Source organism: Lampetra fluviatilis, chromosome 20, assembly GCF_964198595.1.
Source record: "Lampetra fluviatilis chromosome 20, kcLamFluv1.1, whole genome shotgun sequence".
Taxonomy (NCBI): domain Eukaryota; kingdom Metazoa; phylum Chordata; class Hyperoartia; order Petromyzontiformes; family Petromyzontidae; genus Lampetra; species Lampetra fluviatilis.
In genome coordinates this window covers 5,330,507-5,355,389 of record NC_136294.1, presented here as the reverse complement: position 1 = coordinate 5,355,389, position 24,883 = coordinate 5,330,507, and the positions used below count along the sequence as shown (strand labels likewise).

General features: G+C 44.0%; 1 protein-coding gene across 4 annotated transcripts; it reads right to left on the bottom strand.

Annotated features, from left to right (window-relative positions):
- Positions 1 to 1,613: 1,613 nt before the first annotated feature.
- On the bottom strand, positions 1,614 to 24,883 carry LOC144937887 (mitochondrial adenyl nucleotide antiporter SLC25A24-like). 4 transcript variants are annotated; one of them, XM_078865451.1, is made up of 12 exons: positions 24,782 to 24,883; positions 22,864 to 23,120; positions 18,327 to 18,453; positions 16,403 to 16,490; positions 15,000 to 15,035; positions 12,676 to 12,787; positions 10,865 to 11,023; positions 8,896 to 9,048; positions 8,308 to 8,415; positions 7,514 to 7,681; positions 5,602 to 5,752; positions 1,614 to 4,960 (listed from the first exon to the last, which is right to left on the bottom strand). In XM_078865451.1, the coding sequence occupies exons 2-12, from the start codon at positions 23,092 to 23,094 to the stop codon at positions 4,776 to 4,778; spliced, it is 1,518 nt and encodes a 505-aa protein (XP_078721577.1). In that variant the 5' UTR covers positions 23,095 to 23,120; positions 24,782 to 24,883; the 3' UTR covers positions 1,614 to 4,775. The 4 variants fall into 4 exon arrangements, with proteins under 4 accessions (XP_078721577.1, XP_078721580.1, XP_078721578.1 ...); XM_078865454.1 differs by having other exon boundaries at positions 24,805 to 24,833; XM_078865452.1 differs by having other exon boundaries at positions 24,697 to 24,789.

Below are 24,883 nucleotides of genomic sequence, written 5' to 3'. Positions count from 1 at the left end.
AATATAAATGTATCTTGTCTCTGTGTTAAAAAAACGTGCTGCGTTTCAGTAAAGTAAATTTGAAGCAAAGTTTAAAGTTTAGCCGTGAGGCGCCGGAAGCGACAGCCATCTTGTTTAGTTCACAGATCGCAGGGGGAGTGGGTGGCCATCTTGTCGGACAGACGGACAGTCGGACGGACGGACGGACACATTAATCTATTGGTGGTCTGGTCCACTTCGTTCCTACCAGTATAATCCATTCCATAATAACAATCTATTCCATAATTATAATGAATTCCATAATAATAAATTACATAATCCATTACATAATACGGTCATCCATAATGCATTCCATAACCCGCATTGCACCGCGCCGTGAGCGCTGCGCACTTCGAGGTCGGGCAGCTTCTGAAAGTTCGGAGCGCATTTTCATGTTTATTGTTCATCGGTCTCGTCCTCCAAAGCAAATTCATTTTGACGGTGGTCTAAGAGGACCACAATGCACTTCTTCAGGAGTACCAATGGATGTGTGCTTTCATATTTTTTTTTATCTTGTACTGGTAGGAGCCCACAGGGGATTATTGTGTCCGTCCGTCGTGCATCAAAAAATGGGAGGGTTGGGGCTGGGTGGAGAGGGGTGGGGCTGGGTGGGGCTGGTCACCCCGTGGTGCCCTTATAAAACTCAACGTTTAACCTACTCACGCCGGCTTGTGCCCGCCCTCACAGTCGGGCATATTTGCGGAATACACCACGCCGCCGTTGACCCTGGCCATTGACCGAGCAACCCAACGTTCCTACCAGCTCCCTCCGGCAGGAATGTGTTTTGCAAGATGCACTATTACTATTCTGTTGCGATGGAGGTTTTCTCGCCATTTACAGATTTGATTGAGACACGTGCAGGCCTACGGACCTTCACCACTGCCAGTGGTTGAAGAGCCGTGCAGACTTAACAGCTAAGCCACAGATAAGATTCCCTAAAACTTTCTGCCATAAAGATCCTGGTAAAATGAATCGGGGAATCATTTCTATTACACGATTGTAGCTCAAACGGTGTCTAAAATCGTGTTGCCGACTCGTGACTGCATTATATATGCAATACGTATTTGTTGAACTTCTTTCGCACCGTATATAGCCAACGGTGCCAATCGGAGGTGCAGAACGGCCTCGCTGGAAAGTATAAAACGGTGTGCATGTGGAACTCTGTGCTTATCAATTCAGGTGTTGTATTCGTACTGGTGCAAGGATAATGGGTACCGACCAGGTCATGTGTTTACTGTGTAGACGTTAGTGTGCGACAGTGTCTTGCCAGTGTTGCCTGCCGTTGTACGAATTAGGACCACGTATAGGAATACCACACGGGTATGGAAGGACATTTTTAACAAAAAAGGGAAAATTAATTCCATATTTGTTTATCACACCAGTTATCATTTTACAATATCACGTTGATGATAGTTTGGGTTATAACATAAACACCTTTGTAAAACACATCTGTAAAAAGTCACTTTCATCCATATTCCGATTGATAGGATGACAAACTCTGCACGATTGTGGAACTAAAAAAAACATTTCGTCAAAGATAAACACAAAACATGTTCAAAGCCAACAAAACATCTTCATAAAGTGAATTAATATAATTCGTTTTTATTGAAAAAATTAAGACCCTCAAGCACGCAGACCAGCAAACCCATTCAGCCATACAAGTTCAAAAAAGCAAAGTGCAGGCAGATTACCAAGATTACCAAAGCCAGCGGTGGCACCCGTGAACAATACGAATCAGTTGTGCCACACCGCAGTCAAGACGTCAACTTTCAACTCACTGTCCCACAGTGTACACGGACTTCGAGCAGGGGACGCAGGAAATGTACAATAGCTTGTTTGCGGCCCCGAAACATTCGAAATTGCTGAATTTACAGCAAACGCTGCCAAATCGACCTTGGAAAAATAAAGCCACGAGTCGTATGCATACTTACACATTCAAGGCACCATTAACAGCTTCTGCCTGGGAAGCAAGTTTAATGCCATGCTGCGTTATAACCTGTAAATACTTGCATTGCATACTCTGAAGTACAGTCCATGTACTGATGTGACGGTGGGCAATGGATGCCTTTTCTGTTTTACCATCAAAGGTGGCAGGTGGATTGTGAAACCAAAGCCATTTTCACCCAGTGGGTTTCTTGATTGAAACTAGATAAGAACTTACGTGCTTCTGCTTCCACTTTGATGTTTGGCTCCTTAGCGCATGATGAAAATTCGCGTGCGTTTTCATGTGCACACGTGCGCTGAAGTAAATCTCTCGTGCAGGAAAGAAGAGCGCGCTTCGGCTACAGGAAAAAGGTTACAAAGTGAAACAACCAACAATGGCAGTATATTAAGCCGAGGCACTGCACTGCTCACACCTTGGATATTAGCTTCTTTGGAATTCCACTTGGGATAATAGGCAGTGAAGATGGTACCTTTTAAACACATCTACCCATTAATCGCATTGGGCCAGACATTGGCTGTTCAGATTCTGACCTCGGATTTGGCAAAACTGTCTCGTTAGCTGTGCCACAATGCCATCTCCCCAACGCTTTTCCTCAATGTAGAACTTCCTTCATACCGTACATTGCCAATCGTGCTAATCGAATGGTTAATAGAAAACTGCAAAACAGGTAAGAAAATGCGTACAAATAGTAATCATGATAAAACTGGAGAAGCGTCAATGTGTGCTACATGTCAATTTTGAAAAGATAAGATGTGAAGTGAAGAAAAAAGAAAACGAGGTATATAACAGCACTGCGTGTCCAATGTCACGTGGCATGTTCAGCAATTGGTAATAAGTACATTTTGAAGGCCTAAAAATAGATGTAATCTGTAAACATTCATATATGGCACACTAAGTGGATAACTGTTGCTCATTGAAGACGTAAAGAGTACACAGACATGCACAGGACAATAAAAACCACACTGTTTGGCTATGTACATTTACATTTAAATCAAACACTTTCTGTAAATAATGAGAAACCCCATAACAACAGGCAAAACGCATGCAGGCTGGAAAAGAAATTGAATAAACAACTGAAAGATCTGCTCACAAACAGCAGGAAGGAGGGACTACCCATCATGCCTTGTATGCATGTCATGTGACCACCAGATGGCATGTACAACACCCTCAGCGTTTTCTAAGCCACCTACCAACTCTTTAGCTCTGAACTTTGGACTGGCAATATTTGAAACTTTTTGAGTTGGTGGCCTAAACAATAATATGGCAATCTTGATGTGAAGCTTTCGTGACTGCAGGAATCCATACTCTTTGGTTATTTTGGTAAAGTCACGTAGGTAGAAAATAAAATTAGGTGGGAAAGCATGATGACGGACGCTTGTGTTGAACCCGAAACGTCGTGATTTATTTTATTTTATACCTACGTGACTTTACCGAAAGAACCAAAGAATAATAATATGGCAATTCGACAGTTTGTTTCATTCATGCCGTCCATTTTTTTTAACCACCATACACGGCAGGTCACAAAATCTTTGCTTCTTCCCTCGCCCTGCTCCACACACTTTGCAATTTCCTCCCGTGGTCAACTCTTCAACAGTTCTTCTAGCCCTGGTCAAGTCAAGAAATGCGTTAAAACTCTTGCCCATTACAATTTTGATAGGGTTGTCAGCTGCTAGCAGCTCAACGTTTTGGGGCGTACGGACCCGTGCTCAGCAACTGTGCAAAAACAAACGAGTTGTCAACACGGGCATACAATACAAAACATTAACTCATGTATTTCCACATTGTTTTATCAACTTTCATCAATGAACGAACAAGAACTTTAAAATAGTTTAATTCGCAGAAGCAATGAAAAAAACTAAATCACCAAGAGATGTCAAAATATTACACGAGTTTCTGAGCTTATTAGGACGTGTATGCATGTTTACTTTGGGGCCAGTGTGCATTTTAAGTATGCATGTTTTCATTAAAACAATGTCTTGACCAAGTGTTTACAATAAATTCACATGTCTGCACAAAGATAAACCACCTTTAAACTGCATTTAGCTATGTTAAAAACTCATGAGTTTTTGATCTGTAAATCTCCAAAAGGTTATTAATGTGATGCACGAAATTGGCAAGGCCTTGTAAACAGCTGATAACAGAAGTTTCTGTACACAGCAGTTGACCATTAAACCATCTTTTCAAACTTTGCCAATAACTTCAGAGCTTTGGACAGAATTATACATATGCTTTCTTCCCACCAATATTTTCCCATCACCAGCATGTTACTAGTGTAACAAAAACAACATAATAAAAAAACACCTTGAATATATTGTAAAAAAAAACACAACAACAAAATCAGCAACTCATTAGCAACAACCTTAAAGTGGCTGAAATTGCTTTGGTAAACCTTTATCAATCACCTCACAAAAGCAATGGGACATGTAACGAAATCGACAGTTTGCTTGTCGGGACAGATCTCAGTGCTGTTAGGAAAGCAGAAGAAAGATTGCTACTGTTGGGAACACAAAACACCACACCCCTCAACAAACAAAACAATTGCCATTACACCTCACACAAGCTGCGCTTGCCCTCCCATTGTCACCCAAGTGACTCAAGTCGAATTTCCCTGAACAAAGCATCCGACCAAACGCCATCCAGCCGCACAACGGCGTTCATTGCTTCTCATCTGCAAGTTGTAGCTTGTAGCCAACGGCCAACACAACGAACAACAGAAAAGACGGAAGACAAGTTTGGCAGAGAGGTGAAGAGTCGGGGCCCTTCATTATTTCATGCCCCCCCCCCTCCATCACTGGCAGTCGTGAAGTTGTCATTATCGCGAAGTGACTCCCAACACCCGTTTTAAGTTCTCGTAGACGACGTAGCTGATGCTGACGGCTGGGATCACCTTCATGAAGTTGGGCGCGATGCCACGGTACAGCCCTAGCGGGCCATCGTTCTTCACGATGTTCCGGAACAGCCCCACCATGGAGAGCTGCGGTCCTCCCTCCATGGACGCTGCGAGGTGGTGGCACAGGGTAATAATGAGGCATCGTATCTAATCGTTCACTCGCGCTTTCTCATTCGAGCATGGATTGGCCGAGTGGGCCTGTGTACCTCTTGGTTCAGGATTCCCTGGTTCTGCTGATTAACCACTGCAACCCCCAGCACTACATTGCTTTAACATCAAAGGCAAAATAATCAAAATACAAGTATTCATTTAAATGTATGAATTTTTACAATGTTATCACACGTGTGTAAATTCCACAATACAGTGATTTCAAAAAACAATCTGTGGCGCCAAGAGATCTGACGAGTCAATTAAAGTAAAATTTTGCCATCAGCTGAGAACAGATGCACACCAAGCCGTGCGTGGCAAGAATCCCAGTGTTGACAGACCATCCCAGTTGGGGGTGACACTGCAACATCTCTCAAACAAGATCAACATGAATTTTGATTTAAAGCTTTCATGACTGCAGGGATTCATATTCTTGGTTCTTTCGGTAAAGTCACGTAGAAAGGAATAAGATCAACGTGATATCTATACACTGCAATACAGCCGAAACCAGTGTAAACATTCATCCCCTGCCTGCCAACTAAAACTGGCTAAATGAAAGCGGCGAGGCTCGAGGGTGCCGGGGTGACGCTTGTCGTCGTACCTTGCGCCTGCATGCGCGTGCGGATCAGTGCGAGTGGGTAGCTGGCCACCTGCCCGCAGGAACTGGACACAGTGCCGCACGCCAGCAGGACCAGGATGCCGGGGTCCGCCGTGTCTTTGGCGTACTTAGTCAGCCACGTGTTTTTCAGCGTCTTTAAGAGCAAGCGAAAAAAAAACACAAGCGGAGAATTTTAACGATGTAACAAACTACCATTAAGTCCGCCAAGGCAGAACACTAATCATAAAGCTAGACGAGAGGGTAATAGTAATTGATTTTTTACCATTTTATCTGGCAACAAAACTGACACCTTTTGTTTTACAAGGAGTCATGTTTGCATAGACCACAATACCTGCGGTCGGAATGCAAAAAAAAACACAACTCTGATAATGTATGCACTGTCCTTGAAATTGTTTGGTCCACACCCGAGACAGCTTTTTTTAGAGCCTAGTCTCACATGGTGTTGGACCAGATGACGCCAAAAGGCGCACAACTCAAAGACAATGCACCATCAGAGTATGATAGCTCGGGGTAAGCATTTACACCATTGGAACCTCCTTTGCCAGTAGCAAAATGATAATTGGTTTTTTACCCTTTTATCTGGCAACACGAGAGGAGTGTTAATAAAGCAGTAAAATTACGTTTAGTTGACCAGACTTCTACACGCTCTACAGTGTGGGTTGTGAAGGCGGGAGTCATACATATTATTGTACTGTCCTCTTACTGCCAACAACGTAGCCATGCAGCCAGTAACAACGTCTTTATTTATCATACTGCAAACGCAACATGTTTGTCAACAACACTGCCTTAATAAGAATCTGTATGCTATGATATACAGAGGCCAGAAAGGTGGAGACACTTGTCTGACCCCTCGGTGCTGTGAACAAGGGCCACTGTGTGAAATGCCGCCTGTTATGTAATTATATTATTTTCAAAGGCAGTCTTATTGATGAATGTGAAGAGTTGTTTTTGTTGTCATTTGTGCACCGCTGCCAAGGAGCGTCACCAAATGACATGCGTTTTAAATACTGCAGGTCAAAACACTTCTCTCGTTCTGCTTCTTCTCTTGCACTGCCCGACTTTGGAACTCCCTCCACAATCATCTCTTATCCCAAGCGCTTATTAACCTCGCTCACTTACAAGAAACGTGTTCATTGTCATCGATTACAACTTTTAGAGCGCTCGTTTGCCGCTGGATATCTGACATATTGGGCCCTCTGGGATTGTGCTCAGGCACTGGGTAACATACAAATTATGTTCACCCATCCAAGCATTATCCAGGCTAAACCCGACTTAGCAGCCCAAATCAGATTCCGAGATGTGACAAGATCGGGTGCATTCTGGGTTATTTGATCACAGACATAACAAAGATCCCCCGTATAGCCTTAACAGACTGTAGGGGCAAGTGCTATTAGCGAGCACCTATGAAGGCCGGAATGGTACACGAGGGGGTGGGTGGCCAGCACCACGCCAGGCCGCCTTTGTCTCCCTAGTGGGATGTCGACACTCCGCACTAGGTACTCATTTGAGGCTGAGTCGACCTAGGAGAGGCCCAGGACCGGTTCAGATAATCGACACTGGTGTTTGCAATGAGTGGGAATCAAACCCGGGTCGCCAGGTTCGTAGAGCAGCGCGCTAACTGTTATACTACCGCTCCCCACAACACACATGGTATAACACACACGTGTAGAACACAATTTTACAAAAATGCATTAAAATTAAGCATAATACATTCAAATGTTAAATATTATATACAATATTTATGAACAAGGGGTACAGACACATGTGGAAATATACATTAAGCTGTATGGCGTCATTTCCAATGCTACAGCTACATCTAGCTACACGCATTTAACCCATCCTTTGTGAGTCAGTCAGGCGATGGCGGACAGGAAGTGTTGCAATCGGCACTGACCTCGTAGATGGCCAGGTCTATTCCTGCATAGGGGATGATCCCAATGATGTTAGGCACATAGCCCTTGTAGAAGGCGATCACCCCCTCCTTCATGAAGATCTTCTTGGCGCAGTCCATCATGCCCGAGTACTGCCCCGTCTTGCGCAGCGTCAGCCTCGTCTTCATAACCTGCAGAGCAAAAACAAAAATGCGAAATCAAGGAACGTGACGCGTACGCTTGGATTCTGTAACGCTTTCCAATACGCGGTCGTCCTGGGAAGTGTTTAAATACGGCAACGTTACCTTACGAGCTGCACAATCAGACGACATCGAACATGATGATGGCGTAGAGAGTCGAGTTAAACGCATGACGTGAGATGTCATTGCCTTGACAATCGGAGTGGACTGCTTTCAGCGCTGCTTTTTTTTATCAGCAAGTTTTGGGTAACCCTTTGATCAATGCGACCAGTTTTCTGGAGGGTAAGTCGATGAATAGCAACACAACTTCATACTATTTTTTTTTACATTTGCGAGAGGTATTGTGACCTCAGTTGTAGACTGACAACAGAAGGCTAATGCATTAGCATCAATCTTAGAAAGCATTGAGGAAGCATTACCTTTGCAAACCTTTAATTTTGAACAGTATCTATTCCTCGCCGGTTACCTTGTGCGTAATTTAAGACCGTCTCTTCGATATGAACATTCTTCAATTGCGCACCATCATCCCATTCTCTTAAAGTGCCGTGGCTATGACCGTTGCATAATTGATTTTTGATGTTGTGGTTACTTTGTCGGCAGCATAGATAAGTGCTCACCTCCATCGGGTAGATGATGGTCTGAGCTGTGGCTCCAGCAAGAGACCCTGCCATGAAGCGTTCATGGATGCCCAGACTCACATTATTACTTCCGATGAACTTCTTTATCTGAGCAGAACAAAGTAAATCAAAAAGCAAATTTTTATCGCTGACACGACATAGTATTGTATCGATTAGACAATGACTAAACAATGCAATTGCATTAGAGTAGGTGGTGAGATGATGACCAATAACAAATACATCACCAATAATAACAATATGGCATCAATTAGGATTTAAATGTGAGGATGTCTTAATTATGCCATGTCAGGTTATGTGCCTCCTGTTATTTTGCTTTACCAAAATAAATATAGAATGTTTATTTAAATTAAGCATCTTTCAACGTAAAAACCTCAAAGTATTTCTAACACAAACCATCAGCCGCACGGCCTTCTGGGAGAAAATCATTTCAGCACCATTAATTGAGCCATGTCAGGTTTTGTGCGGCACTCTTCCTGGCACTTTGCTTCACTATGTCACCGGAGCTTAAATCTGAAAAGGCAACAGAGACGGCTTTCTACGACTCCTATTAACTCTCCGCCATCACACCTGTTCATAAGCCATGAACTTGATGGCGGTCTCCGGAGCGATTTTGATGACGTTCACCCCGTTTCCTCGCCACAATGACGCGATGCCGCCCTCCTTGATCATCTGCTTGAAGCCCGTCAGGATGCTGATGTTGTTGGATTTTGACCCGTGCACCTGCGAAGACAAACGCGACGCCACTGCAACTGTCAAACTGGAGGCAGGCTATGATCGACACGCAAAGGAGATGCCCTTGCTGCGAATTATAGCCACGATAACACGGCACATTCCTTTTGTAATCGTACGGCGCGCTGGGCTTTGCGCAAATTGCACCCGGGCCGGAAACGATGCATCGACGCATCATTGTGTAGTGACCCCTCCTCAGATGGGAAATTTAAGTATTATAATAATTGAATAGCAAAGGGACTTTTATTATGAAGGGTTGGTCAGGGGTTGGTCACGCAAAGGGACTGAGAAGATGAAGCGTCGGTCAGGTATGGATAGAACAAGGCTTGCCATGGTTAAGAAGTTAACGAAACGGCGAGTGCACGTGCATTGAGAGTACAAATTATGCAAAGTGTTTTGCTGTTGGGTAGGGCAATGAACCTTTTTAAGGCAGCAGTGAGTGCAAAGTCAGGGTGGGGCTTAGTAGTTTTTTATAAGGTGGGGTTAGGTGAAATGGATAAAAGTGACAGGAGAGCCTGTAGCTGGACTTTCATCTGGGTCAGACAGCCATCATCGTGCAGTGTCAAGGTTGCCTGCCAGCTAGTGAAGAGAAGCAGAGGAGATGTATCTGCTCGGGTTAGATGCGAGCAGTGCAGCAGAGCAGGTGTGCCTTCTGGGTAGAGAAGTGTGCAGAGTAGCAGAGGAAGTAGCTGCTCGAGGAGACCCAAGACGGATCGAGTGTGCTCGGTGAGATAACATTAGGGGTTTGGGTATGCAGCTAAAGGGGTATAAATATGTAAATAAGCCATGTTACAAAGTTTGCATTATAGTATTTCCTTTGGCTGTTAATTAAAAGCTTATTTTGGCTAAGTCCGTGCCGTTCCTCAGTCGCTACAATTGCACAAGGACTCTGGAGCCAAATGAAAATGGGTTGAAATGTTTGCCTAAGAATAGATTATTTTTAATTATACAATTATTCATCAGTGATGTGCTTAGATATGCTACTCTTATATTAATTCAGAGACCAACGCGGGACAGGGAGACAGGCATTGCGATGGAGACAGAACGAGGTGGGATAATAGGATACAGAAATATGAAAGACAAAAGAGTATAATACAGATGAGGCAGTACGAAAAGACAACACAAAGTACAACATGTGACAGTGCACAGTACGGTACAGATGAAAACTAAAATACAGTGGGAACAAGGCAAAATAGAGTAGAGGTGAGACAATGCACAAAATACAGTACAAAACAGACACTACATACCACAAGAAAAATGAAATAATCAGGTACAAATGTGATATTCCAGAAATACTAGGCACACGCAAAGGCTGTGCTCATCTCTCAGGCTATACAATATGCCGGGACGGAGACCACAGGAAACACTGCAGACTGACGTGCAGTGACAGCATTTTGGTCACCAACGTATGCAACCAAATTAAGGTGCAAGACTTAGTATTATGCACTGGTGTACTTAATTACATCAACGTGCGGGGAAAAAACAACAAACTAAAAACAGAACTGATTTTTGTGTTTAGTTTCTTGTCCTTCTCCCGCAACTCCGATTAGCACGGTTGGCTACGTGTGGCACGAAAGAAGTTCAGCATACGTACATCAATAACAAATTGTAAACATAAGCCAATTATATTGGCTATAAAGAGGCACAAAAACTATTGTATTTAACCATCAAACCACCTTATCGATGCGATGCATCAAATCGAGAACGGGCTAAATCCCTGCAGCCGCAGATGGCATGTACCACAGCACAGTGCCCGCATGAAGGTTGTCCAGGCTCATTATGTACTGCACGCACAACAGCACGGTACCTGCATGAACACTTTCATGCGGTCGAGGGGGGCGGTGCCCGTCCTGGACACAGCGCCGGCCGCCCCCCCGGCCATCAGCTGGCGTAGCCACATGCCCGACTTGCGCTCCTCCTCCGTGAACTCGTCGGGCACCGTCAGACTGTCCCCCACATCGAAGATCTGTGCACACAAAGAGAGAGAGGGGACGGAGTGTTCGTGGGCGTCCGTGCCGGTGGGCATCCGTGAACACCGTCAAACGGGAATACAGTCGAGTTTCAACTCGTCTAAAGACCTGAGGACGGCTGCTTGCGTTGTGGCCGAAACGTCGTGAAAATTATTTTATTATGTTTTATTTTTATTATTTTATTACTTCCCTTCTACGTGACTTTACCGAAAGAACCAAGAAGATAAATTCCTGCAGTCACGAAAGCTTCAAATCGAAATGTAACGTCTAAAGAAGTCACAAAATAATCGAGGCCTTCATGAAATGTTACCGTTTAAATATTACAGCTGCACTTTTCTTATCTTCGTAGTGTCTTATCAGCAGTCCATAGCAAACTCAGGAAGGAAGCAATGATAACGTCAACAACGAGCCCACCGTTTTCGAATCTCCGTAATGCGTGCAGTCATTAAACCCTTCCTCTACGCCTGCCTCTTCAAACACAAGGTCTCCCATTCGACACGGACGAATGCAGATCGCAGTGCTGCGCATGCAGCAGTAGAGACACCGCACCACTGCAGCTGTCGCGCACCTGCACCGTCACATTCCGTTGGTGTTGCCGCCAGAGTACAGCGGCTCTTCTCAGGACAGACACCGAATTTTATGCTCGCAGTAATGCGCTTTCGTTTGGTAATCGCCTTAACTCAAACCACTGTACATTAATAGACACGCGAGACCGCCGGCACACAGAGCCAATTCTGTGCCAGAGAAGTCATCACTCCTGTTCGCAATTTGCACTTTTAATGATGAGCCCATTGAAAGAAGGTTGGATGTTGTATTTTTGTATTGTTTGTTGTTGTAGCTTGCTGACCCTCCCCCCTACTGGACATCTGTGAAAAAGAGATTCATAGCTCATTGGATTCATCCAGTCTAAATCAAGATTCTGATTCTGCAGATTAGTGACCAAGCCATCGTTGCAGGTGAAAGTCATCGTCAATACTCTGGCTCACGTTCTTCTAAATTTCACAATCTATAGTAATGCGCCTAAGGCAGCTTTCCTAAATAATATAAATGTCATGGCTTATCTGATGAGATGTAGTCCCATTAGATTTTACAGATACTGACATGAAACGCGGTAGTCTGTAACATTGTGCTCAACTGCTGTTACATTGCGTTTCCTGTACGTACAAAGTGTGTCGCTGTCGAAATTGGACAGAGCCAAGCCTCTTGGCACAATCTGCCCTGTTCACCTACTATCCAACAGTTCCTTGGAAAATAATGAGATCTTTGCAAAATTTCACAAACTGGATTTTTTAAATGGAATATTTCCTTACGTATATATGAAGAAAAAAAAATTACCTTGTAGACCCATATGTAAGCAGAGGTATCTGAACAGGAGTTTAAGACATCATTAATGAGACTAAAGAGTTAAAAAGTCATGGTCAGGCGACGTGTAATTTTAGCACACTACTGACGTCACTGCAATGTCATTTCAGCATGTTTTTCTGCACCAATGCAGCTCAAAAATATGTTCAGCAACAATGCTTCAAACTCACGTTGGACAGCCCAGGAAATGCAAGACTAAATAAGTACAAATCAAAAAAAAATCCATTAATTGCACATGTCACCGCGAACGGCTTCACGACGACCCACGCCGGAAGGCCGCACTCACAGTGGAGTGCTTCCAGTAGAGGATGATTTCACGGATGTTCGCTGCCGGGTGCAGGAGGTGGTAATCCCTCCACTCACTCCAGTCTATGGTCATCGTGCCATCCTTGTCCATGCTGTAACCGGCAGGGAGGGTTGCACATTACTCTGAGCAAGCACCATATCATATTCTTCGACGGCAATGCACGACGGTGCTCTAAAATGACAAAATCTCAAGAATTCCTGAGATGCACATTTCACCTTTAGACTGAATGTAATGCATCTTTGCGAATATTGTAATTTTTGCAGGGGGCTACATTGTCAGCAGAGGGCCGGGCAGCGAAATCCATTGTTGCGCTGTATCATGTTCCAACGGCGACGCTCCCCCACTTTCAACCCGCAACGACCAGCGTGGTGAAGTATGGTCAAATAACCCCAATGACCCACCCCGCACGGGAAGGCCCTCGTTTATCAATGCTTTGACAAACAGCTACGCGTGAACACGCGCACAATGTATTTCCTACACTTGCAGACATGCAAGAACATTGAAAAGAACATCTTGTGGCCAAATTCTTTATTCTAAATAATGGTCAACACATGCTGTGTTTATTTTAACACCTCGTCGTTTATTACGGCGCTACATTCTCAGTCTGAAGGTGAAATTGGCTATCATTTTGGGAATGGACAGCCTTGCATGCCTTCAAGCAATGAATAGCACCATTATTTAAAACGAACGTCCTGTTCTCTTTAAGCAATGGAACGCTGCGATGAAGCATGCCGATGGCGACAATAGACTAAAGAACACGACATGTCCATGTGTGACCAGTCACCTCTTGAACACCCAGGGATTACCCTCAATTCCATTTCAGTTAGCCAAATGAGCTGGTGCAGGTGTTTCAGCACACACGCATATCCAATGGGTTTCAATCAATAAGCATTTGGTTATTTTATATGTTGTCAGGTAAATAATACCGTAGAAGTGGTTTAGGGCAGTGACATTTATTTTCTTAGATCAATGGGGAGAGCGTGTTTAAATGCTGGAGCACCAATCGAGGGAAAAGGTTATTTTGACACTATTAATCAGGTCATTAAAATGTAGAAAGAGTGTGCAGTTATTGAGAAAAAAAATAATGACAAGGCTTTAAATAGTTTAATATGTTTTCTTTAAAAAAATAAAAATCTGAATGAAAATATTTATTTGTATTGGAGAAATCTATTTTGCACAGATGTCCAGTAATGTTGTATCACCTACGTTCAAGCACAAATAAGTAAAAACTCACCAAGCTCGTCACTAAGACTGATTTACAGTAGGAAAAAAAATAAGAGGGCTAATGCCTTAGGTGAATACCATTCGTCAGCGTAAAATAATACATATGGGAGTGTCCCTGTCACAGTATATTGGTCATTGTCTTTCATGTAAAACCTACCAGAGTATAACATTTCTGATATAAGGGTAGCATGAACGATGAATGTGGTGATTTGTATTTGAACTTGTGCTTGGAAACTACTGCCAATTATAAATAATTTGTTTATCCATTACATTTCAGCACAGTACTTGCCGAAGACAAAATCACTCGTCAGATCTCAGAAGCCAAGCAGGCTTGAGCCAGATCACCACTTCGATGGGTGAACACCAGCACTTGGCAGGTGGTGACATCATGGAGCTGTGAACTGGCCTGAACGATGACAGTGCCGAGTGTCATCTCCTTCGATTTAAAGCTTTCGTGACTGCAGGGATTCATCTTCTTGGATCTTTCGGTAAAGTCACGGAGAAGGGAAATAATAAAATAATAATATAATCATTTTTTATTTTATTATTTCCCTTCTACGTGACTTTACCCAAAGAACCAAGAAGATGTCATCTCCTTATTAAGCGGACGCTTTCTCCGCTTGCGTAAATTTTTCTCACGATCGAAGCCACGCCCTCGAGACTCGGCGAGGCTTTCGTGGGTGAATAACTGGCCTTGTTATTGTCATTTCACTGATGTCATGAGCATTTTGAGACAACTTGTGAATTCTGGACAACGAAGGAATGTCACGATCACAAGAATGATATCCAACACGTTTGCTACCACCAAGTGGAAGGATGGAGAATGACAAAGAACGCCTACAACAGCAGATCAGTTGGCTGACTGGGGTGAAGGTCGCTTCAATATATACCGTGTAATATTCATGGACCTAAATATGTGTGTGTGTACGTATGTATGTATACACATTGCCGATGAAACTACTACAAAGACTTCGTTGGCCATGTTGAAGCTTGCATCGTGAAATTGAATGCAGGAACTGTATATTCATTTCAGTTGTATGGAGCAGCTATATGCACAAGAGGGCATGCCAACTACTTACAAATTGATTGTGCCAAACATTTTCCCCCTCCTGATTCTGCCGGATTAGTGAAGGCAAGGAGGAAGGAATGAAACAAGTATTTAAAGACAATCGAAAGGAGAATGTTTGAAAGGGCTAAAATAAAACCCACAGATACGTTGGTAAGATCACAGTGCAAAATAAGAAAATACTTAAGCGTTGACGATGATTTACATAGAAGCTTGTCAATTTTAAAATAAGAGGTTGTGAATGAGGATTATAGAACAAAGGATTAGGTTACAATTAAAACGTGTTGTTATTGTTACTGGAAGTGTGTACTATAAGGTTAATCAGGTTATATATATGTGAATTTGCATTCGTCAAGTTATCAATGGGATATGCCCTGCTATTCAAAACTTAGTAGTCATGGTACTTTGTCTTAATTTATGATAAACATACAAATAATTATGCTAAATATATGAGTATCGTGACGTTAATTGTTAATAAGTAGGGAGTGGTGTGTGTAGCCATATGTTGGGTAATGATAACAGAACTATTCATCGATTACATCAGACTGCACTGAAGGAAACTGTACAGCATGAATAACGTTATCTTAGAAGCTATTTAAAACTGTTTTAAAAAGTGGAATGCACTGTTATTTTAAACAGGGAGAAAGTAATCGTGTTTAGATCATTTAACATTTAATGTTAAGTAACAACACTAGACATGTTTGAAAACTTTTTTTTATCTGGTAATTATAAGAATAAAAATGTATGTATGTAGTAGCTATATAAAACAGCTCCTGCAATTTGTCCAGAAGAATATTCAATCATGTTTTACGTAAGCTAAACTGGGTCGCAACTAACATCGGAGTAAATTTATGCTGTTGAAAATGAGTACCATGGTATTTGATATGTACAGGGAAGTAGACCTCGTCACTGTTGTTGAAGGTACTAAATGAGAGAGATTGTCAGAGACACGTTAAGTGGAAAACCGTGGAAATTCAAGCGAACTCTGCACGTGCCGAACCAAGCGATTACGGTCAGAGAGAGACATACGCACATTGACGGATGTTACGCAAATCACTCGGGGTCCCCCCATTTGACGTGGCAGAGAAAATGAGATGCAAGAGGGGCACACGAAACTTTGGGCGCATGCACGCGCTTGCCGCCGCAACGAGACGACACCGGGGGATGTGCCGCTGCCACGCGCGGCAACTCGGCGAGTGGGCGATAGCTTCACAGTTAATTTACATAGAAACACTTTTAAAAATATTCCTGTACTGTTGAAATGTCAGCTCACAAAAAAATAACACTCGGGCTAACATATTTACATGGTGCAGAAAATGTGTCTAATGTTTAATCTGATTATGCAATGCTGTTATATGCAGCAGAGAGATAATGCATAACGCTTCTGGACAACTACTCACAAAATAATTGTCTTACCTCCTGAGGACTTTCTCAGCCTGCGAGAGGCTGATCTCGACTCCCAGACTTTGGAGCGATTGCACGATCTCGGCGGCATCGATGCGTCCTGCCGTGGACTCAACGTTAGAACAAAACAACTTGACTACAAACACACAAACACGAGGATCTCCCGTGTAGTCCGAACAGATTGTTGGGGCAGGTACTGTTATCGAGCACCTATCAAGGCTGGCACGACACACGACAGAGTGGGTGGACAGCACCATGCCTGGCCGCCTTTGTCTCCCTAGTGGCGATGTTTACACACCGCACCAGGTGCTCATTTGATGGTTCAGATAATTGTCACTGGTGTTGGACACGAGCGGGAATTGAACACAGGTCGCCGGGTTCCTAGCACAGCGAGCGAACCGCTGCACAACGCTCCCCACACAACAAACACAGCACCAGCATATACAAGCAGTTCCTCAGTGTCTTCCGTATCAAATCATAGTGACACACAGGTTCAGACTATTTGCTGGATGTTGGCCTCCCCATGCAGTGGTGAAGCATGGTTGGCATGGACCCTGGTACAAGGAATGAAATGCGACCCTCTGTTCAATTTCCCCTCTCTTGTTAGCCCAGAACCTGGGCCCCTTTGGCCTGTGGGTTGCAGTACAATCGCATCGCTTGTATAATCTATAGCTATGCCACTGTCCCTACGCCAAAGGTCGCAACCGGGTACCCGATACCCGTACCCTACCCGATACCCGGCTACCCGTACCCGGCCGGGTACGGGTACCCGTTTGCGACCCTGGTGCGGCCGGGTACGGGTAAGGAATCAAAACCCGTTTGCGACCTCTGCCCTATGCCATGACGGTCATGGAGGTTGTTCGACCATACTTCACCATGCTGGTCTGTGCGGGTTGGTAAAGCGGTGGGCTTGGGAGGTTCGGCTCCCGGGACCGGTTCAGATATCGCTCACCACAGATGTTAGCCATGGTCGGGAATCAAAACTCAGGTTGACGGGTTCACAGCACAATGCGCTAACCACCACACTACCCCTAACATAACTGATCATGGTTATCTATAAATAAGATACTCAAATTATATTTAATAGACATTGTACAGAATGTGATGATTTTAAGATGCCTATTTTTGAGGTGGTCAGGGTATCTCATAACACCGAGGCAAATCATTGATTTTGAATAAAAGGCAGCAATCTGTCACGAACTGGATTCTCAGGTATAGCAAATGTATGGTCTCAGTCCATCACCAGTGCCTGTAGTAAATTACATTTCCACTTTTATCTTGTTTATTCTAGGCTTGCAAATTAAAAGTTTTAGTTTGGCATGGCACGTGAAAGCTTCTTTGCTCGACAAATAAAACGTGTGCCATTAATGTCGATAGAGACGCCCTATTGAAGTGACTTCAGAAGTGCCCGACTGTGGTTCTGACGTGATATTGCAGGGAATTTCACGACCACAAGGGGGTACACATTGCTAGCTGTAAGAGTTCCAAATGTTTTTTTCTCCATCTCATGACAAGATAGCCGACAGAAAAATAATATTATCATCAACTGTAGGGACAACTAGGTTACTGTGTCAATATATGACCCTTACATGTGATATAAAGATTTAGTATACTGTACTAAATGTGTACTATTGTATTGTACTTCAGTGCTCCCACATCTATGTTCCACACCTTCACCAATCTGCACTGGCAAGAGTGGTGAAATATGGTCAAACAACCCCCAAGACTCACACGGCGTGGAATGGGCCCTCATTAAGCAGTGGATTTACAAAGGGCTGTACATATACGTGCCATGTGCCCTTTAATAATTAAGAGTACCATATATTATAATTGCCATCGTGTTTCATTTATCCAGCTTGCGGCGTACATGTTTGACTGCCAAACAAACTGTGACACATGCCAGTGCACGCTTGTCGTGGTGATTCAGGGCTGTTACCGTCATTGTTTTTATCGAGGCTCTTGAAGACAAGTTTCAGCTTCTTCTCGTGGTCCCGCAGGTATTTCACAAACTCCTCGAAGTCCAGTTGCCCATCCTGGTCTTTGTCTGAGATCTTGAAGATTTCCTGCACTCCAGTCAACAGCACAAGCCCAGTCGTGTAATTAACCTGAAATGTAAATACTCATCTTCTTGGTTCTTTCGGTAAAGTCACGTAGCTAAAAAATGAAATTAATAAAAATAAAACAATACAAATCACGACGTTTCGGAGGCAACACAAGTATCCGTCATCAGGTGGGACCGTCACAGCCAGATTTGCTGCATCAAGCGAATCTGGCTGCATCAAGTAAATCTGGCTGTGACGGTCCCTCCTGATGACGGAGACTTGTGTTGCCTCCGAAACGTCGTAATTTGTATTGTTTTATTTTTATTAATTTCATTTTTTACCTACGTGACTTTACCGAAAGAACTAAGAGTATGAATCCTTGCAGTCACGAAAGCTTCAAATCTAGAACTCATCTTCTTGGTTCTTTCGGTAAAGTCACGTAGAAGGGAAATAATAAAATAATAAAAATAAAACATAATAAAACAATTCTCACGACGTCTCGGCCACAACGCAAGCAGCCGTCCTCAGGTGAAGAACAGGTCTGTGACATTCAATTAATGACATTCAATGTCAGCGTCTGAATGACATTGAATGTCATTCAATGACATTCAATGACATTCAGACGCTGTCTTCCCGACAGACCTGTTCTTCACCTGAGGACGGCTGCTTGCGTTGTGGCCGAAACGTCGTGAGAATTGTTTAATGTTTAATTTTTATTATTTTATTATTTCCCTTCTACGTGACTTTACCGAAAGAACCAAGAAGATGAATCCCTGCAGTCACGAAAGCTTTAAATCGAAATGTAAACACTGTGATGGTATCGACTAGTTGGACGATGCATACCCATCAACCCATACGATTTACCCTGTATTCTTGTACAGGGAAATTTAGTTCAGGTTCATACGGCTTACAGCCATTTCAAAATGGATAAATATTTGTTTTGTCTATTTTTTTTGTGTTTCTCCCTTATGATGGGACTTTGTAGGATGAACGTTGAGATTTATAAGGGCACGGGGTGACCAACAAGGTCTGAATTGGTCTTGACTTGAAAACTGCATTCTTCTACAACTATTGAGTTCCGCCTATGACCAAAGCGCGCAGAATGTGCTCCATCAAATATCTCAGATGCTCCGCAAGGCTGAGATGAGACAGTGCTTGGATGGATGACCACCAGGGACAACAGGTGCTATATGCTGCAGAGATATGTGGCGAGTAGCATAGGTCAGTGCAGCTAAATTCATGAGTTTACTGTCCTTACATGCCCGACGTCTATTCTTTCTGCCTTCAAGAACCGGCGTGGTGAAGTATGAGCATAGATCCTGTGGGGAGGCCCTTCAACGAGCAGTGGATTGACAACAAGGGCTGTGCACTACACCACAACACTATTAATGGTTCCAGAACTGCTCGCTGATTTATTTGTACTGAACACACCTGAAGATAGTGCTATGAAACACCCCCCAGGCCATCCGTTTTTTTGTTGCTGGAAGTGTTTACCGATTATAAACTGGACCCAAATGTATTCCACCAATGCAAACATCTCCCAGGTTGTTTTTTGAACCGTGACATCAGGTTCCATATAATATACTGCTCTTCCAATGTATGTGGTTTGCACACATCCATGACTAATGCCCTGCTAAAACAATTCACGTCCAAAGGCCAGTGCAATAACCTGCAAGTAACAGGCAAATTTAGAAATAGCTTGCACAAATAAACCAATACACGCAAGTGCGGCCACCATAGGTGGCACATGACCATGCTTTACTGCCATACATTGGCTATGTGGTCTTTGATGATTGATAGTCACCAGGCAAGCAGATAGCACAGATCCCAGCAGTTGCTGTACCTTGGCATCACCATGAAGTTGAAACTCATTCAAAATGCCCGTCCATATTTAGAGTTAGTAAAATGACAAATACTGCAGTATATCTGTTACAGCTTCAACGTGTGCAGGAGTGGAATCTGTAGGGGAGTTTGGCTTGAGTAAACACGCAGATTTGGAAGCATATTGAATCATTGTACTTTGCAATCACAGGGTTATTTGTTACTCAAGTGTACTGCATTAAGAACAAGTTATGGTTTACAGATGAAAACGCAAGTGGGGTTTAGGGGCACAACCAGGGTGTGGTCTTTATCTTTTGAAACTGTAACTGGTTTTGCCTGTTTTAGGATGCGAGTGAACTCTAACAGTCCCCCTTATTAGAGGCTAGTTTTGTAGACGCTGTACCCAGTTGTCAAGAGCCATACAACTCCAGGTATAACTCGAGATGCATTCCCAGCAGCTCGTTCACACAGTTTGCGTCGACGAGACACGATAACGACTTCAGGCGGTAACCCAAATTATCTGGGCCCGTTTTGCTTCACTCCATGGCTCTCCTGACAAGCCTACATCTTTTCATTTTAGCCGAATCAAAATACTGAAGGTTGTAGGTGACGGAAACGTTGTAAATGTCATCTAACAACCAGCCCATACGGTCTTGATATTTTACGAGCAAGAGTTTGTAGGAAAGTCTTATTAGTAAGTATTTCTCAGAAAGACCTGCCCATCTTCCCATCTCACACTTAAGTTCTGGAGGAATGAAGTCAACTCAAGTCGACTAGAGTTGGCTGTCCCATGGATATGAAGTAGTTGTTTGTTCATCGGGCAGTTGTTGGAGGCGGCTCGTGAAAGACGCTACTGATCAGTTGAAGGCAGTCGCCCGCCAACAACAACGGAGGGCAGAGGAGCGACGCTCACAACAACGAGCGGAGCGCCGGGCGGATAAAATGCAGCAAGTTGGCACAGTAGGGGGTGCAGCTGGTGCATCTACAGGTTATCTCAGTCAGCCCACCTATGGCACCTGCTGGGTCTATCCCGTGACCTCCTGTCAGCGAGCCTTTGACACTTCACGTGGCCTCAAAGTGCACCTGGCCTGGCACGGGCGCCGTGGCGACGTCACCATCACTGAGTTGCGAATGGTGGGTATTGGTATTGGTTGGTGCACGCCTGTACAGTCATCCAGCGCTATGGAGGTAGCGAGGGTTGGTGGATTCCACTCGAGGTGCCATAATCCTGGCTCGCCAGAAGGCAGTACTGCAAGTGGCCTAATCGCCATCCGGCTCCATCTGTATGGGTATAGAGCGTTGCTCGCTCGAGCGCGTGGGTTTTCATCCGGGTGCTCCGGTTTCCACGCAAATGTAAAATAAACTCATTAAATGGCTCAAAACATCTTAAAAAACAAATACTGTACCGAATCCTCCTGCCAAAACTAGAGTGCTGCCATTTTGTGTGGCTTTCCTGGATAAGAAAATTATTACATAATGAACCCGATCCAGAATGTCTTTAATCTCGACATCTAGTCGTGGCCACAAACTCCAATGAAATAATTTACATAAACGGATGCTGCTGACACACAAAATAGTTTGTTGCACGGTCCACTCCACTGCTGCCCTACGAAGTCGTGTGTGCGGGGTGGAGCTGAAACTTTACCCAACGCTGGCAAAGCCTCAAAAATGCTTTATGCAGTGAAAAACTCAGATGCTTGCCAGCGCTCCTTGGCCATGGAATCAACAACTAACACACGACGCTTCAAGCCAGCTGTATCAGGAGAAAATATTGTACTGTACTTTGCAATAAGACCAGCGGCATATGTGCGTACAGGGTGGTCCAGACGTCTTGGGACCTCCATTTAATTCTCTAAAACTTAACATTTGTAAAGTAAGGTTTACTTAAAGCAGAAATGAATATGTAAAGGAACAAAAATGTGGGGGGCAAATTAATGGGGGGGGGGGGGGGGGGTCACAATACATCTGGACCACCCTGTTAAAACTCACACAGCGTCACATTGTCTCATCCACACGTCTCCAGATTCCCCAAACCGTGAATGTTATTGCAATTTTTATAGTCAAAAAGAATTCTCTTGCCACCACTGTGACAACAGTGCTCATTGTTAACGTAACTTGTCACAACAGACATCAAGTCAGTCTTGCGCAGGACATCTTTACTGAGACCAACTCAATTTTGGCAAACAAAACCACGTGAATGTGGAAAAGACCCTGCCAGACATTTGCAGAAAAATACTTTTAAAGTGCGGCTAATTGGGCCGTGACACCGACGAACAATGTCCCAAGGCTGTGGTGAGAATAAAAAAAAAGAGTTGTTCCGTGATCTGTTTATAAAGCCATAATCAACGTTTTTGGGTTTAGATCGCGTTATTTATAAATGTGTCGTAACCCTCCACCACCCGACACGGCCAATCAGTAAAAAAGTGTCACGTTGACAAAAGACAAACATTTATAAATAACGCGATCTAAACCCAAAAACGTTGATTATGAATAATATTGGTCGCGAAAGCCTACGTGTTAAACTGTTTATAAAGCGTTAACACTTAAGAGCAAGCAACTCCGTACGAACTAGAGACACAACCGCTGGGCTTGAAGACATATTTCCATTACCTTGGCCGCACCCGTTCCAGTGTAGCCCATGGTCTTGAGGCCCTCTCGAAGTTCGGAAATATCTACCCGTCCATCCTTGTTGGTGTCCAGCTTATCGAAGAGCTCAGACATCTTCTTCTCATGCGACGCTTCGCGACCATCCCCTTCTCCAGGCGCGGGGCTTGGCTCACACGCGGCCCGGGGCAGGAGGGCCCGAACCCAGCAGCTCGCGAAGGAGAATAGGCTGGCCATTCTCGAAACTTGTACGATTTCAACCTCTACGGGAAGAAAAACAAAAAATTGCAAAGTATAAAACGAGGCAAGGGCCCCTTTGCAAAATGTCTGGAGCAGAAAAAAATATATACTTTCCTATCTGCTTTAACTTGTACTGCAGAAGTGAATGCACTCTTTTGCTATGTCTGAGCTTACAAATACTGCACCGATAATTCTTTAAAAAAATATAAACACCCCAAAGAGGACCAATGGACGGGCGGTTGTGTTATTGTTCCCAACTGCGTGACAGCCAAAATAAGCGAGCGCTGACAAACAGTTCCCTTTACTTTTTCGCAAGGATTTGAAATGTCACCCTTCTCACCCCTTGTTGGCTGGGGATTGCACACAATTGCTGCTGTGTGATCACTGCTCTGCTGCTGCTGCTCTTAAACCCACTGATGCTGATCTTAAATCCACTGATGCTGATCTTAAACCCACTGATGCTGATCTTAAACCCACTGGGTGCTGCTCTTAAGCCACTGGGTGCTGATCTTAAACCCACTGGGTGATGATCTTAAACCCACTGGGTGATGATCTTAAACCCACTGATGCTGCTCTTAAACCCACTGACGCTGATCTTAAACCCACTGGGTACTGCTCTTAAACCCACTGATGCTGATCTTAAACCCACTGATGCTGATCTTAAACCCACTGATGCTGATCTTAAACCCACTGGGTGCTGATATTAAAAACACTGATGCTGATCTTAAACCCACTGATGCTGATCTTAAACCCACTGATGCTGATCTTAAACCCACTGATGCTGATCTTAAACCCACTGATGCTGATCTTAAACCCACTGATGCTGATCTTAAACCCACTGATGCTGATCTTAAACCCACTGATGCTGATCTTAAACCCACTGATGCTGATCTTAAACCCACTGATGCTGATCTTAAACCCACTGATGCTGATCTTAAACCCACTGATGCTGATATTAAACCCACTGATGCTGATCTTAAACCCACTGATGCTGATCTTAAACCCACTGATGCTGATTTTAAACCCACTGATGCTGATCTTAAACCCACTGATGCTGATCTTAAACCCACTGGATGCTGATCTTAAACCCACTGGATGCTGATCTTAAACCCACTGGATGCTGATCTTAAACCCACTGATGCTGATCTTAAACCCACTGGATGCTGATCTTAAACCCACTGATGCTGATCTTAAACCCACTGATGCTGATCTTAAACCCACTGATGCTGATCTTAAACCCACTGATGCTGATCTTAAACCCACTGGATGCTGATCTTAAACCCACTGATGCTGATCTTAAACCCACTGATGCCGCTCTTAAACCCACTGATGCTGATCTTAAACCCACTGGGTACTGCTCTAAACCCACTGGGTGCTGCTCTAAACCCACTGATGCTGATTTTAAACCTACTGGTTATGATCTAAACCCACTGGTTATGATCTTAACCCACTGGGTGCTGCTCTAAACCCACTGGGTGCTGATCTTAATCCACCGGCGGCTTGCTCAACCCACTGCACTTACACCACAACCGCAACACAACCCGACCAAAGATTCCCAGAAAGTTGCGCTCCGCTAAACTGTGCAGGTGGCTTACTTACAGTGCTACGAACGAGGGAGAAACAACGACAGCAACAACAAAAAAACCCCAAGCAGATAAGCCCATTGACAAAGCGGCACGCTCACCAACGCCCCGAACAAATATGCACCAACGAGGCAGTCAGTGGTCGGTGTGGTTCCGCCGTCCTCCCGATGACACAACGGAAAGAAGCTGCAGACGAAAGCCAA

Excerpts from the sequence above, each read along its gene's own strand:
- LOC144937887 (XM_078865451.1), bottom strand. The coding sequence starts at position 23,094 with ATGGCCAGCCTATTCTCCTTCGCGAGCTGCTGGGTTCGGGCCCTCCTG. Across the intron at positions 16,491-18,326 it reads CCTCGATAAAAACAATGACG|GACGCATCGATGCCGCCGAG; the intron begins GTAACAGCCCTG and ends AGTCCACGGCAG. Across the intron at positions 11,024-12,675 it reads TCTACTGGAAGCACTCCACT|ATCTTCGATGTGGGGGACAG; the intron begins GTGAGTGCGGCC and ends TTGTGTGCACAG.